The 16,602-nt window shown below is 48.7% G+C and overlaps 1 protein-coding gene across 2 annotated transcripts in view; it reads left to right on the top strand.

Moving 5' to 3' along the window:
- Positions 1-16,602, top strand: part of Acly (ATP citrate lyase) — a 52,387-nt gene that overhangs the window by 19,865 nt on the left and 15,920 nt on the right. For both annotated transcript variants that reach the window (XM_041643943.1, XM_041643942.1), the window contains 6 exons: positions 3,782-3,923; positions 4,190-4,358; positions 6,471-6,575; positions 9,506-9,702; positions 11,665-11,746; positions 12,974-13,084. In XM_041643943.1, the coding sequence (XP_041499877.1) occupies positions 3,782-3,923; positions 4,190-4,358; positions 6,471-6,575; positions 9,506-9,702; positions 11,665-11,746; positions 12,974-13,084 (806 nt within the window). The remainder of the gene's footprint in view (positions 1-3,781; positions 3,924-4,189; positions 4,359-6,470; positions 6,576-9,505; positions 9,703-11,664; positions 11,747-12,973; positions 13,085-16,602) is intronic.

Genomic DNA, 16,602 nt, shown 5'->3' with positions numbered 1-16,602 from the left:
TGCCCCAACTCTGCGTGTGGCTTTGTTAGTGGGTGCCAGTTTCTCTCTGTGCTTTGTTTCTTCCTTCCCTAGTGGGTTGCAGTGTTGTGTTTTCTGTGCCCACCTTGGTGTGGCCTGCCCCCTAAGTCTAGTCTTTGCTCTGTGTCCCTTCCCAGTCCTACTCAGTACTTCCTTGCCCCAGCACAGCACTCTCTGGCTCCTTCTCTTGGAGGAAGCCTCAAGGTGGAGACATAGAAGGAGCAAGAGCCAGCCTAGGAGACTGTGGGGTGCCAGGAGGGAGGCTCCTGGGAAAGGGTAACATCCAGCTGAAGGGGGAGTGGCAGAGAGCACTGATGCCTCTGACTGCTGGCTGCCCTAGGAGCTGCAGCTCAACCCTGATTCTCACCTGCATCTCATCTTTGCCGTGCTTTGACAACTGCATCCCACAGCTCCTGATTCCAAACCCCCGTAGATGTAAAGAGACAAACCAGGAAGGTCAGGTGGTATCTGTCTCTGAAACAGGTCGTTTTAAGGACTTGAAGGGGTCTGGGCTTTGGTGTCTGAGGTCACAGTTTGCAGTGGACACTTTTAGTGCATACACTTAGGCATGCACACACCTGCCCATTGACAAGCAAGTAGATTACTCAGTTACCAGCATCAGAACTGCCTTGTGACCTTCTTTAAATATTTAAATCAGACTCAGAGCCTCCTTGCATGCTGAACTTTACCAAGCCACTCCAAGTAACTGACGTTCACGGCTGTAAGTGCAAGAGAGTCTTCATTGATGACTTTGGTCCCTAGGGTAGGTAGGAATATCTAAACAATGACAATGGGTGCAGCCCTCTACCTATCAGCTTTTTTTTTTTAAGATTTATTTTTAATTTTAACTTGTGTGTGTTGAGGTGTGGAGTTGTTGATCTGAGTGCAGGTGCCCTCAGAGACCAAAGAGGGTGTTGGGTCCCTTGGGACTGGAATTTCAGGCAGTTGTAACTGTTGTAAGCCATCTGACATGGGTGCTGGGAACCGAGGTCAGGTCCTCTGCGAGAGCAGTACCAGCTCTTAACTATTGTGCCATCTTCCCAGCCCCTCTACTAGCCCGTAATCCTTTCATATCTCCCTCCGGTGAGATCCACAGTGTGCAAATAAAACAGGGACAGACTCAGTCTCAGGGAGCTCTTCTCCCCTAGGGAAAGTGGGCTGTGGGGAGGCGTCTTTTTCTGGTCACTTAGCTGGAGAAGTGGGAGGACAGGAGAGGAGTGGGGCAGGAGGAGACCAGGTCCTAAAGAGTGCTCCCATGCCTACTTAGCCTTTATGTTCTTTGGGGCCTCCTGCCACTGATGCCAGTGGCCCCTTTGGCTTTTGTTTTTCTGTGCTTGAGGAGGTAAGCACTTGAGCTCTGCGCTTTAAAGCAGGAGGTATGGGTGGGTTTGTAGGGATTTGAGCACTTTGTTCTTATCTCTGAAGACAGATTTATGTGTGGCATGGCACTTGGGCTCAGTGTACACTCCCCTGGGAGTGGCAGAGCCTTGCTGCTTTATGGCTTTCTTTATCACACAATTGGGTTTTTCTCAAATCATGTAATCCTGCCTCTCCTAGATTACCAGGGCCCACTATCATTGTGGATATCTGCTTCAATTTCCTGGGCTAAAAGGATGAGACTGGATTATGTGGCTGCCCTCACTCTAAGGTTCCTTGTCTTATAAGGGACCCTGGGTTCAGGTTGACAGTAAATCCCAGGTATTCACAAATCAAGATCCTTCTGACCTGAGAGACTTACTGCTGGCCTGCTCAGTGATTTAATCAGCCCTTGATCTTGGTTAGCCAAGCTTGCAGTAGCACAGTCGGTTAATACCAGAAGCCTCTGGATGAGGTACATTGCTCTCCCCAGGGTAGCACAGAATGTCCCTCAAGGGTGGCTACCTCCGCTAGGACGTTCAGGGCGTCAAAGACGAAGGTAGGCACGGACCCTTTCCCTTCTGGCTGATGACTGGATTTCTGTAGCCCCTTTGTGTCGTCAACCCTTCCCCCTATTTTGACAGGGTTTATCTCTCCAGACCACTACCTGCCACTGTCTCCCAAGTGCTGAGGTTAAAAGTGTGAGCCTCTATGCCCAGCTGCCCTCTTCTTTAAAGTCTTTCCTGCCATTAGAAAGCCTGTTCAAGAGTATTGTTCTGAGCAGCATAGAGCCACCTGGGAGATGAGGAGAATGGGAAGACTGGGGCAGAGAGAAGGTTGTAGCCCCGTGCTGGCTGGCCGTTGCCCTGCCTGTGTCCAAGTCCAGTCTGTAACCTTTGTCAGAGATAAATCTGTCCTGGCCTCAGCCCCAGCTGCCCCATGTCCCTCCACTGAACCCTCGACCCACTGACCTAGAATTTGTGAGCATTCAAATCCTGACCATTGCTGGGTTTGTGTCTAGATTTACAGGCTGATTAGCACTGCCGTGAGTGTAAAGTCCTCAGGTGTTAAAATGGGGAAAGCCGAACTTTTTTCTAGTGCCTTTAAAAAACCTTATTAAGCCACACACGGTAGTGCTTACCTGCACTTCCAGCAGTCAAAAGGCTGAGGCAGAAGCATTGTCACAAGATTGAGGTGTCCCTGAGCCATATAGTGAGTTCCAGGCCACCTGGGCTATAGTGGGAGACCCTGTCTCTGTAACAACTGAAAGTAAAGAAGGGCTGGTGGTGTGGTATATACCTGTGATACAACCACTTCGGAGCCAGAGGCAAGATTCGGAGTTTAAGGTCATCCTCAGCCACATAGTGAGTTCAGAGCCAACCCAGGTTACCTGAAATCCTGCTTTAGAAACAGCAGCTGGGGCTGGAGACATGGCTCAGAGGTTAAGTGCACTTGTAGGTTGCAGTGCTCTGGAACCTGGTTGCAGAAGACCTGGGTTGGTTCCCAGCACCGACGCAGTAGATTTACAACTGCTTATAATTGCAGTTAGAGAGGATCCGATTCCTTGTCTGGTCTCTACAGGCACTGCGCAGGCACGGCACTGCACTTAGATGCTGGCAAACAAACACCTATGCACATCAAAAGTAGCTTAAACTAAAAAACAGCTGAGCGTGGTGACATATACCTTTATTACCAGCACTTGGGAGGCAGAGGCAAGCGGGTGTCTGTGACTTTGAGGCCAGTCTGGTCTACATAGCATGGTACATGTCAGCCAGAGCAACATAGTGTTTCAAAAAACAAACAGGGAACCGGAGAGATGGCTCATCATAAGAGCACTGGCTGCTTTTCCAGACGACCTGGTCCAATTCCCAGCACCCACATGGCAGCTCAACTGCCTGTAACTCCAGTTTCAGGGCATTCAACACCCTCTTCTGGCCTCAGTGGGCACCAGAAACACATGTGTTGTGCAGACATATGTAGAGACAAAACACATAAGATATAAAATAAATGCATTTAAAAGCACAAAATAATGAAAATAAATTTTATTAAGTACGCAGACCACATGTGTATATAGTTGCACCTCTAGCTCACCTGGGACATTAGTGTGTCCTGTAAGAACTCTCAGGCATCTGCAGCCGTGGAACTCTTGTTCTGTGTGGGAGTCCTTTCCTGTTCACCATGGGTCTGTTCTCTAGCCAGGCAGGTCTCTCTAGATATTTTTGCTCTCTCTGCTGCCTCCACCTAGAAAAATTCAAGGCAAATTTCTGAGTTTGTTACTTTAACATTCGTTTGCTGTTTTGAAGAGCTCCCAAACTGGACACGTAGCATGGGGATTTGGGCAGGCAGCCCCCGTGGGTCTCCTAAGGTGTGTGTTCTGGGTGCACTCGCTGTGTCTTTGCCCACTTAGGAAAGAGTGCCACCCTCTTCAGCCGCCATACCAAGGCTATCGTGTGGGGCATGCAGACCCGGGCAGTGCAAGGCATGCTGGACTTCGACTACGTGTGCTCTCGAGATGAGCCCTCAGTGGCTGCCATGGTCTACCCCTTCACGTGAGTCATGCCAAGGCAAGGTGCCCAGAAGTGGCTCAGTGGGATGCTCATCCTTAGATGAAGCTCGGGAGTTAGTTAACCCCATACCTCCCTCCAGTGTTTGCAGTGGAGGGATCTGCCCATCCCAGAGACTGGGACGGCCCATGTTCCTTGAGGCCCTTTTTGAGAACACAGACCTTGCCTCTCTTAGGGAGGTTCCTTCACTCAGTTTCCCCCTCCCCAGACCTGGTGAATTGGGGTGTCCTTACTCTTCCTCTTTCCTTCAGTGGGGATCATAAGCAGAAGTTTTACTGGGGACACAAGGAAATCCTGATCCCTGTCTTCAAGAACATGGCTGATGCCATGAAAAAGCACCCGGAGGTTGATGTGCTGATTAACTTCGCCTCTCTGCGGTCCGCTTATGACAGCACCATGGAGACCATGAGCTATGCGCAGGTAGATCCTGGGCGCTGGGAGATCTGGGTGGGGAGTCAGAACGAACTTCTGAATGGAATTCACAGTCATGGTCACTTGGGACAGAGGACTTGGGAATTGGGAGAGGCGAGAGTTTGCATGAAGGTGCTTGGAGACTTGTACTTCTCAGCAGTGACCTAAGAGTTCAGCGTGAGCAGTGGCTGCTTTACTGGGTCACCAGTGAGCCATTCCAGCTCTTTGCCTCCCAGACTGACTTGAACAACAGGATCAAAAGCACTTTCTTGGGCTGAGTGTAGTTCAGAGGCAGAGCACCTGCCTAGCAAATGTAAGACCCTGGGTTCGATTCCCAGCACCATCCCCCAGAAGAGCTTTCTTGTAGGGTATTATATGTTATTTCAGAACAGATGTTAGGGAGTAAAAAGCAAGTGGATACTTCACATCCCTTTTCTCAGAAGCATGGTCACCAGGTTTCAGTATCCCCTCTCCACACCTCTTTCTGTACCAGTGGATAGGTTGGCAAAATCATTTTTGTTCCTTCCAGTTTTCTCACAAGCATCTTGGGTTAACATGTGCATGTATTCCTTTTTTCCCCTTTATTTATTTATTTTTATGTTCATTGATGTTTTGTCTGAATGTGTGTCTGTGTGAAGGGGGCTAGATTCTCTGGAACTGGTGTTACAGACAGTAACTTCAAGAGGTCCTGCCCTTCCAGAGGTCCTGAGTTCAATTCCCAGCAACCACACAGTGGCTCACAACCTTTATAGACTGGTCCAGATCCAGTAATGAGATCTGGTGCCCTCTTCTGGCCTGCAGGCATACATGCAGACAGAACACTGTATACATAATAAATCTTTTAAAAAAAAAAATTAAAAAAAAAAAGAGAAAGTTGACCTGCCACATCAGAATGGCCAGTTGGAAACTTTTAACACACTGGCTTCCAGAACTTTCATGGTCTAAACCCCCATCAGTAGGAGTTCCAGTTTTGTTTTGTTTTGAGACAGGTTCTTATTAACTAGCCCTCGCTGGCCTGGAACTCACAGAGATCCTCCTGCCTCTGTCTTCCAAGTACTTGGATTAAAAGCATATCATATCACCGCTCCAGGTTCTTCTTGCCAACACCAGTTGTGTAGTGAATTGGTGTTCTGTTTAATCTACGTGTCTTTGGTTACTGACTAAAACAAACTTTTAGAAATACTGGCTGGCCATTTGTGTCCTGTTAGTGGCCAAAGTGGCCTATCTTTCCTCCCTTTTTTTCTGTTGTAGAATTTGTCTTCTGTGATTTGTGAAGCCCCTATAGTCCAATATTTTTTGTTTGTTTTTTAATTGTCTGATCCCAGTTATTTTAGTTTATGAGTGGAGCAAAAACAACACAGGGCAAAATGTAACTCCATCCATTTTCACAAATAAAGTTTTATTAAAATGCACCCACTGCTTTCATTTATGTATTGTGCATGCCAAACAGACCACAAGACCCAGGAAGCCTAAAATATGATCTTGACCCTTTATAGACTAGTCCAGATCCAAAGAGATGGTTCTTAGATCTCCCCGTTCCCTTAGCCCCATCTGGGTAACTGTGGGATCAGCTTTATTTCTGTTGTGCGTTGGCCACTTCCTGTAAGGACAGAGGACTCATTGGGTACTTAGGAGGAAAGGCAGGTGTAGGGATCAGTTGGGTCTAAGGGTCTAGGTGAGAGAATGGAGCTGCAGACTAGCAGAGATTTGGAAGCATTTGTATCTGCTCGCGCACAGAGCCGTTGTGGCATTGGTCCATGGAGGTTTGTTTAGGTATCCAGTGCCGTGCCTTTTGTTAACACTCTCTGTGTGGTGTGCATGTGGACAACCTTCAGGTGTCAGTTCTCTCATTCTTTTCTATCTGTCCTTGGCATCAAACTCAGGTCATTAGATTTGGTAGTAGGTGCATTTCCCTGCTGAGCTATCTGGCTGACCCGATGCGTCGTCTCCTTTTGAGAGGAGTCTGAAGTGACTAGAGTAGGTCCTGAGGCCCGTGGGAGGGAGAAGATGCATTGCCTTCACCTTACTGTGTTCTTGAAACCTGAATGGGGCCCCTGGACCTAGGGCCTCATTTCTAACCAAGGTGAAATGTTCATAGAAGGGGCTTTGTTATTCTTCTAGATTCGGACCATAGCCATCATAGCAGAAGGCATCCCTGAGGCTCTTACACGGAAGCTCATCAAGAAGGCTGATCAGAAGGGAGTGACCATCATTGGGCCAGCCACGGTGAGTGTCTACTACTCCAGAAGTCTTCCTTAGGCTGCAGAAAGCATACTGTTTTGTTGTTTGGTGGTGGTGGTTTTTTGTTTTGTTTTTTGTTTTGGGTTTTTGTTGTTGTTGTTTTGAGGCAGGGTTATGACTCTGGTCCAAACTGGCCTGGAATTTATGATAATCTTCCTCCTGAGCCTTGGGATTAGAGGCATAATCTACCATGCTAATAGGAAGCTTGCTTCTGTTGTTATTAATAACTTTTTTATTTGATTATACTGGATTACTTCAATCCATTTTCATTTAAGTATATAATGTACTTTGAGCAAAATCCTGGCCATGTCCTCCCTCCCCGGCCCTCATTAGGCCCCTCCTTACCCTCCACAGTTTAGTGTTTATTTACCTTGTCATCTGTATGTGTATGGATTTGAGTACTCATATAAAATTCAGAATCCACAAATGAAAGAAAGCATGCGATACTTGTTTTTCTGCAGCTGACTTAATTCACTTAGTACGATTATCTCCAGTTGTGTTCATTTCACTATAGATGACATAATTCTGTTCTTTATGGCTGAAAAAGATTCTATTGTGTGCATGTACCACATATTCCTTGGTCATTCTTGATGAACACCTAGGTTGTTTTCATAACTCCATTATTGTGAACAGTGCCGCAGTAGCCACTGATGCACAAGTAAGTACCTCTGTGGTATGCTGATGTAGAGGAACGTTTTTTATATTTTGAGGAAACGCCATACAGAGTGACGTGGCTAGACTGGTGGACGTTATGAATGGTGGCAGCATACAGCAGTTCATCTTGTCTCCATCCTAGAAGCTCCCCTGACTTTTCTATTACACTTATTTATTATGTGTGTATGTATGTGCACAACTGCACGCACACATGTCAAAGTGCACATGCAGGGGTCAGAGGGCAACTTTTATGGCATTGGCTCTGTCTACCTACCATTTGGTAGGTGGTCAGGCCTGATTACACACTGATCATGTCAGCAACCCTCCCTTTTAATTTCTTAAGTCATTTATTTTATGATTATTGGACAGAGGACGCGCAGGGGACACATGTGCCGTGGTGTGCGTTTGTTGATCAGAGGATGGCTCTGGTTCAGTCCTTTCACCGTGGCTTCTAGGTATCGAACTGAGATTGTCAAACTTGAGGCAAACAGTTTTCTCTGCATAGCCATCTCATTAGCCCAGACTTGTGTATTGACTATCCTGGGTTTGAGTTGTCAGAAATACCTGCTGCTGTGGTAACAATTCCCAGGTAGATTTTTCACTTATTTATTTATTTATTTATTTATTTATTTTATTTTATTTTACTTGAAATGCTAGGGATGGAACCCAGGACCACTGACACCAAGCAAGGGTACTTGCTGAGTCACACTGCCAAACCCCAGTTAGTTTTAAGTTATATTTACTTATTTGTTTTGTGTGTGTGTGTGTTTGTGTATATGGTAGGGGTGATTTATGATATGTGTATGTGAAACCAGAGTGAGTGTCAAGGATTCGCTGTCACTCCCCACCCTATTCAGGTCTCCCCCTGAACCTGGAGCTTTTAAGTTTTATTGGCCTCAGTGATCTTGCTGCCTCAGTATCCTTCAGTGTTGGGGTTACAGGAATCAGCTGATAATGCCTAACTGTTACAACACTGACTAAACCGCACTCTTTATGCTTTCGGGAGTGCTCTTAACCACCAAGCCTCTAGCCTCCTGGCCCCCAGTTTTTAAAGGGCTTCTTCAGTCTTACAACTTCATAGTTACGAGGGGTTAATGGAGCCAGATGGTGGTGGCACACATCTTTAATCCCAGCACTCTGGAGGCAGAGGCAGGCAGATCTCTGTGAGTTCAAAGGCAGCCTGGTCTACGGAGCGAGTTCCAGGACAGGCTCCAAAGCTACACAGAGAAACCTGGTCTTGAAAACAAACCAAGAAAACAAAAACAAAACAAAATATACAAGTGGTTAATGGGAAGATACTTGTTTTTAATGTTTTTTTTCCTTATATGTAGCCATAATACAGTGTCTAATTATTCTTTTAATATAAGCCGGGGGGGGGCTATCCTGGGGCTTCTTTTTGACTTACAGCTTCACAGTCAAATTGCTGTCATTGTTTTAACTTAATTGTTGTATAAAACATTGAAACTGGGGCTGGAGAGACGGCTAGGTAGTTAGAGTACTTGTTGCTGTTGCAGAGGACACAGACTCTGTTTCCATCACCCAGGTGGCAGCTCACAATCTCTGTAGCCCCAGTTCAAAAGAATCTGCCACTGTCTTCTCGACTCTGCAGGCAGTGTGTGCATATGGAGCAGATAAAAATACCCATAGACATAAAATGAAAATAAATACATTTAAATAAAAGTTTGAAGCTAAGGCTGAGCGTGGTGGTGGTGACACCTTTAATCTCATACTTGGGAGTCAGAAGCAGGCAGATCTTTGATAGTTCAAGGCTAGCCTGTCTACATACTGAGTTTGAGGCTAACCAGGGCTGCATTGTGTGATCCTGTCTCAAAAAAGAAAGAAAATATGAGCTAGAATTTTCCCCCTAGTGCTAGTGATTCCCTGAAGGCCTCATACATGCTGGGTAAGAGGATGCTGTGTCACCATCCCTAAAACTAGCACTTTTGTGATGAGAAAGGAATGCTTGTGTTATAAGAAAGATGTCGCTGTGCACTAAGAAACCCAGCTGTGTGGGACATCTTTGCTGGTGCTGTGACCATGAAGTAGGGGAGACAACTTAATGTTAAGTACACGGATCTAAAACTCTGAGCCACATTTCACACACAAACCTTGCAATATCTTCTAAGAGAGAGGAGAGGTTCTTCATGGGTGTGACTCTTTCAGCCACTTTGCACCTAGGCCAGAGGCAAAGGCCAGGTAGAGTGGGGCTTTGTGGTTCCTCCTGCACCCTGTGTTCTTAACTGCTGCTTCTGCCTCTGCAGGTTGGGGGCATCAAGCCTGGATGCTTTAAGATTGGAAATACTGGTGGGATGCTTGACAACATCCTGGCCTCCAAACTCTACCGCCCAGGCAGTGTGGCCTACGTCTCACGTTCTGGAGGCATGTCTAACGAACTCAACAATATCATCTCACGGACCACAGATGGTGTCTATGAGGGTGTGGCCATCGGTGGGGACAGGTAAGAGCTGAGAATCTCGAACAGTGAAGATGGCTAGCTGAGCAACATGCCTGAGCACTGGGCCCCTAGGAAAGCTATGCAAGGCCATTAAATGGGAACTCCTTTTATCTCAGGACCGGAAAATAGAAGCTGTAATTGTGTTTTAAAGCTGTTTCAGGGTTTGGATGCTGTGTGCGAGCGGGAAGGGAGGGAGGGAGCAGCAGAGTACAGGGGTTAAGAGGCCCAGTTCTGAAGCCATAGCAAATAGGTTCAATCTCAGTTTCCCAGTGGGGGCTGTATGGACATCCCTCCAGCATCGTTCATATTAAATGCATAAAGTAAATGTCATGCCTCATGACGTCATTGGGAGGACCAAGCAAGATCTAGTAAAATGGCTAACATAGGACCTAGTACTTAGAATGTGCTCAGTAGGTGTTACTTTTAGTTAATAATAATTATCCTCAACTTTGTTAATGGGACCCCTGCACTAGAGTACACAGCAGTGACTGGATCACTGCACTAGAGTAACACAGCAGTGACTGGACCACTGCACTAGAGTAACACAGCAGTGACTGGATCACTGCACTAGAGTACACAGCAGTGACTGGATCACTGCACTAGAGTACACAGCAGTGACTGGATCACTGCACTAGAGTACACAGCAGTGACTGGATCACTGCACTAGAGTAACACAGCAGTGACTGGATCACTGCACTAGAGTACACAGCAGTGACTGGATCACTGCATTAGAGTACACAGCAGTGACTGGATCACTGCACTAGAATAACACAGCAGTGACTGGACCACTGCACTAGAGTAACACAGCAGTGACTGGACCACTGCACTAGAGTACACAGCAGTGACTGGATCACTGCACTAGAGTACACAGCAGTGACTGGATCACTGCACTAGAGTACACAGCAGTGACTGGATCACTGCACTAGAGTACACAGCAGTGACTGGATCACTGCACTAGAGTACACAGCAGTGACTGGATCACTGCACTAGAGTACACAGCAGTGACTGGATCACTGCATTAGAGTACACAGCAGTGACTGGATCACTGCACTAGAGTAACACAGCAGTGACTGGATCACTGCATTAGAGTACACAGCAGTGACTGGACCACTGCACTAGAGTAACACAGCAGTGACTGGATCACTGCACTAGAGTACACAGCAGTGACTGGATCACTGCATTAGAGTACATAGCAGTGACTGGATCACTGCACTAGAGTAACACAGCAGTGACTGGATCACTGCATTAGAGTACACAGCAGTGACTGGATCACTGCACTAGAGTACACAGCAGTGACTGGATCACTGCATTAGAGTACACAGCAGTGACTGGATCACTGCACTAGAGTACACAGCAGTGACTGGATCACTGCATTAGAGTAACACAGCAGTGACTGGCACAGAAAGTCTATAATAAACATTAGCCGTTGCTCCTTGTTATCACTGGAACTACTGCTGTTGGCTGGATGGGGGCTCAGAAACTTCTGGGAGATGGAGTTCCCTTGCCTGTCTCTGAGACTACCAGACCCTGTCAAACTGGCTGTCTGGGTGAGGAAAGCCTTGCTAAAGTTCTGAGTCAGGTAGCACCAGGGACTGGGTCCCCTCCAACCACTCAAATAGGCCACTGTGAGTTCAAGGCTAACCTGGTCTACAGAGCAAGTTCCAGGACAGCCAGGGCTATGCAGAAACCCCCACCCCCCCAAAAAAAAATTGCCACACAGGTGTTCTCTGGGACATCTACTCCCAAATGAACTAACTACTCTGGACTTCCCTGGTGCTGTCTCCTCCACTCCCCCAGTCTGCTCCACTGGTTCCTGGCCCCTCCCATCTGCATTCACTAGCCTGGAGCTTCTGTATCTGATCAGGGCATGCAGATCAGCGTTCCTTGTATGTAGTAGGGTGATTCCCACATGTGCCCACCCCTCCTGAGGCTGCCTCCTGATCCTCCGTTCTCCCGACTCTACAGGTACCCCGGCTCTACATTCATGGATCATGTGCTCCGTTACCAGGACACTCCAGGAGTCAAGATGATTGTAGTTCTTGGGGAAGTGAGTTGTGTGTGCTTTTAAAAATCCAAGCACTTTGACACTACATATCTTAAAGTGATAGACCCGATTCATCCCTCGAGGCTCTGGGGCTTAGAGTTGGCACCGGTGTCACTAAACACCCGTGAAGGAGGTACTCTGTTCCCTCTGCCATGGTCTCCACCTAGTGGAGAGGATAACTGGAGAATGAGGGCCCTTCCTTCCTTCCTTCCTTATTTCTTTGTTTCTTTCTTTCTTTCTTTCATTTGTTTTTTTAAAGACAGAGTTTCTCTGTGTAGTGCCCTGGCTGTCCTAGAACTTACTCTGTAGACCAGGCTGACTTCAAACTCAGAGATCTGCCTGCTTTTGCCTCCCGTATGCTGGGACTAAAGATGTGTGCCACCACTACCAGCTTGAATTTTTTTTTAATACTATGTATATGAGTGTTTTTCCTTCATGTGTCTGTACACCATGTGTGTGCCTCATGCCTGCAGTGATCAGGGAGGACGCTAGATCCTCTGGAAATGGAATTACAGGTGATTATCAACCACCATTTGGGTGCTGAGAACTAAACCCAAGTCTTCCAAGTCAGTAAGTGCTCTTAACTACTGAGCCATCTCTCTAGCCTCTGTGAGGGCATTTTTTAAACTCAAGGAGAGTTGTGTGAGTCCATTTCTTACTGTTCTTCTGAAAGGGTCTAATCCTGTGTCATCACATAATCTGTAACGTAGCCCAAGTTTGGTTCCCCTGATTTTATAGCCTGAGATAGATAGATAGATAGATAGATACCATTTTTATGTAATGAAATAGAGAAACTACCAAACAGACTTTATTTCTGGCTACATCACTTTTTCTTTTCTTTTTAAAATTGTTTTTATTAACTATATATTTTTCTCTGTTCCCTTCCCTTCCTCTCTTGTCCTCTTCTACCCTCTCCCATGTTCCCCATGCTCCCAGTTTACTCAGGAGATCTTGTCTTTTTCTACTTCCTGTGTAGATTAGATTCATGTGTATCTCTCTTAGGGTCCTCTTAGTTGTCTATGTTCTTTGGGATTGTGCATAGTATATATTATTTTACTTCATGTTATTTGGTGGGCTTTTTAATTTTTTATTATTGTTTGTTTGTTTAAATTTTTTCCCTCTGTGTTATGTAAGCAGTCCTTCCTGCTGTAGGGCTGGTCTGGTCCTAGGAAGACTTGGAGCAGATTGCACTAACTTGTGGGTCTTTTCCCATCCCCCATTCCTTTGCAGATAGGGGGCACAGAGGAGTATAAGATCTGCCGGGGCATCAAGGAGGGCCGTCTCACCAAGCCAGTGGTCTGCTGGTGCATCGGGACCTGTGCCACCATGTTCTCCTCTGAGGTATGAGAGGGACAGGCCATTATTGAGTAGAAAATGGGGTTGCAGAAGAGGGTATCTGAGGTGAACCATCCGTCATCACATTAAGCTGATAATTCCTTCAATAAGCCTGTGCTGTGTGACTACAAAGCTGAGCCCGAGTTCTGCTCTCTAGGAGAGCACCTCATCTGGACTCCTGCTCTGCACGTCCATCAGCAGGTTCAGGCCTAGACGAGGCGCACTGAGTTCTGACACGAGGGAGGATATAGCCTGGGCTTAGACTGGAAGGCCACGATAGGGACACCCTGTGAGAGATGGTAGAGAGGGAATTGTTCTTGATGTGTTAAGGTGACGTACTGGGCTTGTGATATGACTTGGTCATCAACCCTGACCACCTGAGTGTAATCCTCAGTGTTGTGATTTAAAAAAAAAAAAAAAAAAAAGCAACACAAGAGAGAAAGATGTCATGCAGCAGAGTTCACATAGAGGGAATGGGGCAGGAGACCAGCCTCTGGGGACAGGAGCAGCAGAAGAGAATATGAGGGGAGGGGAGGGAAAGAGAGGAAAAGGGGAGAGACAGAGAAGCAGAGAGAAAGAGAGGTGAGTGGTGGGCAGGCCCCTTTTAAAAGGGAACATAATGAATGTGCACAGGAGGCGCTCTCAGTGGCCACAGCTGATGATGCATCCTCTCAGAACCCCAAGGGCAGCCGGAGCAGGTGCCTGAATACTAACACCCAGAATGCTGTGGTGGAGGAGAGAATCAGCCTGCTGCCCTCCACATCCACACTGCAGCACTTGTCTGCCCACCCCAAAAGTAAAGATGGCATGCTGTGCAATTGAGTAGTAGTGTGCCTGTGAGTCCAGCTCCTAGAGAGCTGAGACGGGGATGACGAGCCTGTTAGAGAGCTGAGACAGGGGGATGATGAGCCTGTTGGAGCGCTGAGACAGGGGGATGATGAGCCTGTTGGAGCGCTGAGACAGGGGGATGATGAGCCGGTTGGAGCGCTGAGACAGGGGGATGACGAGCCTGTTAGAGCTGAGACGGGGGGGTGATGAGCCTGTTAGAGCTGAGACGGGGATGACGAGCCTGTTGGAGCGCTGAGACAGGGGGATGATGAACCTGTTAGAGCTGAGACGGGGGATGATGAGCCTGTTAGAGCTGAGACAGGGGGATGACGAGCCTGTTGGAGCGCTGAGACAGGGGGATGACGAGCCTGTTAGAGCTGAGACGGGGGATGATGAGCCTATTAGAGCTGAGACAGGGGGATGATGAGCCTGTTAGAGCTGAGACAGGGGGATGATGAGCCTGTTAGAGCTGAGACGGGGATGACGAGCCTGTTGGAGCGCTGAGACAGGGGGATGATGAACCTGTTAGAGCTGAGACGGGGGATGATGAGCCTGTTAGAGCTGAGACAGGGGGATGACGAGCCTGTTGGAGCGCTGAGACAGGGGGATGACGAGCCTGTTAGAGCTGAGACGGGGGATGATGAGCCTATTAGAGCTGAGACAGGGGGTTGATGAGCCTGTTAGAGCTGAGACAGGGGGATGATGAGCCTGTTAGAGCTGAGACAGGGGGATGATGAGCCTGTTAGAGCTGAGACAGGGGGATGATGAGCCTGTTAGAGCTGAGACAGGGGGATGATGAGCCTGTTAGAGCTGAGACGGGGGATGATGAGCCTGTTAGAGCTGAGACAGGGGGATGATGAGCCTGTTAGAGCTGAGACGGGGATGACGAGCCTGTTGGAGCGCCGAGACAGGGGGATGATGAGCCTGTTAGAGCTGAGACGGGGGATGATGAGCCTGTTAGAGCTGAGACAGGGGGATGATGAGCCTGTTAGAGCTGAGACAGGGGGATGACGAGCCTGTTGGAGCGCTGAGACAGGGGGATGATGAGCCTGTTGGAGCGCTGAGACAGGGGGATGATGAGCCTGTTAGAGCTGAGACGGGGGATGACGAGCCTGTTAGAGCTGAGAGAGGGGGATGATGAGCCTGTTAGAGCTGAGACAGGGGGATGATGAGCCTGTTAGAGCTGAGACGGGGATGACGAGCCTGTTGGAGCGCTGAGACAGGGGGATGACGAGCCTGTTAGAGCTGAGACGGGGGATGACGAGCCTGTTGGAGCGCTGAGACAGGGGGTTGACGAGCCTGTTAGAGCTGAGACGGGGATGACGAGCCTGTTGGAGCGCTGAGACAGGGGGATGACGAGCCTGTTAGAGCTGAGACAGGGGGATGATGAGCCTGTTAGAGCTGAGACGGGGGATGACGAGCCTGTTGGAGAGCTGAGACAGGGGGATGATGAGCCTGTTAGAGCTGAGACAGGGGGATGACGAGCCTGTTGGAGCGCTGAGACAGGGGGATGATGAGCCTGTTAGAGCTGAGACAGGGGGATGATGAGCCTGTTAGAGCTGAGACGGGGATGATGAGCCTGTTAGAGCTGAGACGGGGGATGATGAGCCTGTTAGAGCTGAGACGGGGATGACGAGCCTGTTGGAGCGCTGAGACGGGGATGATGAGCCTGTTAGAGCTGAGACAGGGGATGATGAGCCTGTTAGAGCTGAGACGGGGATGACGAGCCTGTTGGAGCGCTGAGACAGGGGGATGACGATCCTGTTAGAGCTGAGACGGGTGATGATGAGCCTGTTAGAGCTGAGACGGGGGATGATGAGCCTGTTAGAGCTGAGACGGGGGATGACGAGCCTGTTAGAGCTGAGACAGGGGGCTGATGAGCCTGTTAGAGCTGAGACGGGGGATGACGAGCCTGTTAGAGCTGAGACAGGGGGATGATGAGCCTGTTGGAGCGCTGAGACAGGGGGATGATGAGCCTGTTAGAGCTGAGACGGGGATGACGAGCCTGTTTGAGCGCTGAGACAGGGGGATGACGAGCCTGTTGGAGAGCTGAGACAGGGGGATGATGAGCCTGTTAGAGCTGAGACGGGGGATGACGAGCCTGTTGGAGAGCTGAGACAGGGGGATGATGAGCCTGTTAGAGCTGAGACAGGGGGATGACGAGCCTGTTGGAGCGCTGAGACAGGGGGATGATGAGCCTGTTAGAGCTGAGACAGGGGGATGATGAGCCTGTTAGAGCTGAGACGGGGATGATGAGCCTGTTAGAGCTGAGACGGGGGATGATGAGCCTGTTAGAGCTGAGACGGGGATGACGAGCCTGTTGGAGCGCTGAGACGGGGATGATGAGCCTGTTAGAGCTGAGACAGGGGATGATGAGCCTGTTAGAGCTGAGACGGGGATGACGAGCCTGTTGGAGCGCTGAGACAGGGGGATGACGATCCTGTTAGAGCTGAGACGGGTGATGATGAGCCTGTTAGAGCTGAGACGGGGGATGATGAGCCTGTTAGAGCTGAGACGGGGGATGACGAGCCTGTTAGAGCTGAGACAGGGGGCTGATGAGCCTGTTAGAGCTGAGACGGGGGATGACGAGCCTGTTAGAGCTGAGACAGGGGGATGATGAGCCTGTTGGAGCGCTGAGACAGGGGGATGATGAGCCTGTTAGAGCTGAGACGGGGATGACGAGCCTGTTTGAGCGC

Source organism: Microtus oregoni, unplaced genomic scaffold (genome assembly GCF_018167655.1).
Source record: "Microtus oregoni isolate MIOR12 unplaced genomic scaffold, Mior012 000091F_ref0000469, whole genome shotgun sequence".
Lineage (NCBI taxonomy): Eukaryota > Metazoa > Chordata > Mammalia > Rodentia > Cricetidae > Microtus > Microtus oregoni.
This window is presented reverse-complemented; position numbering and strand designations above follow the sequence as displayed.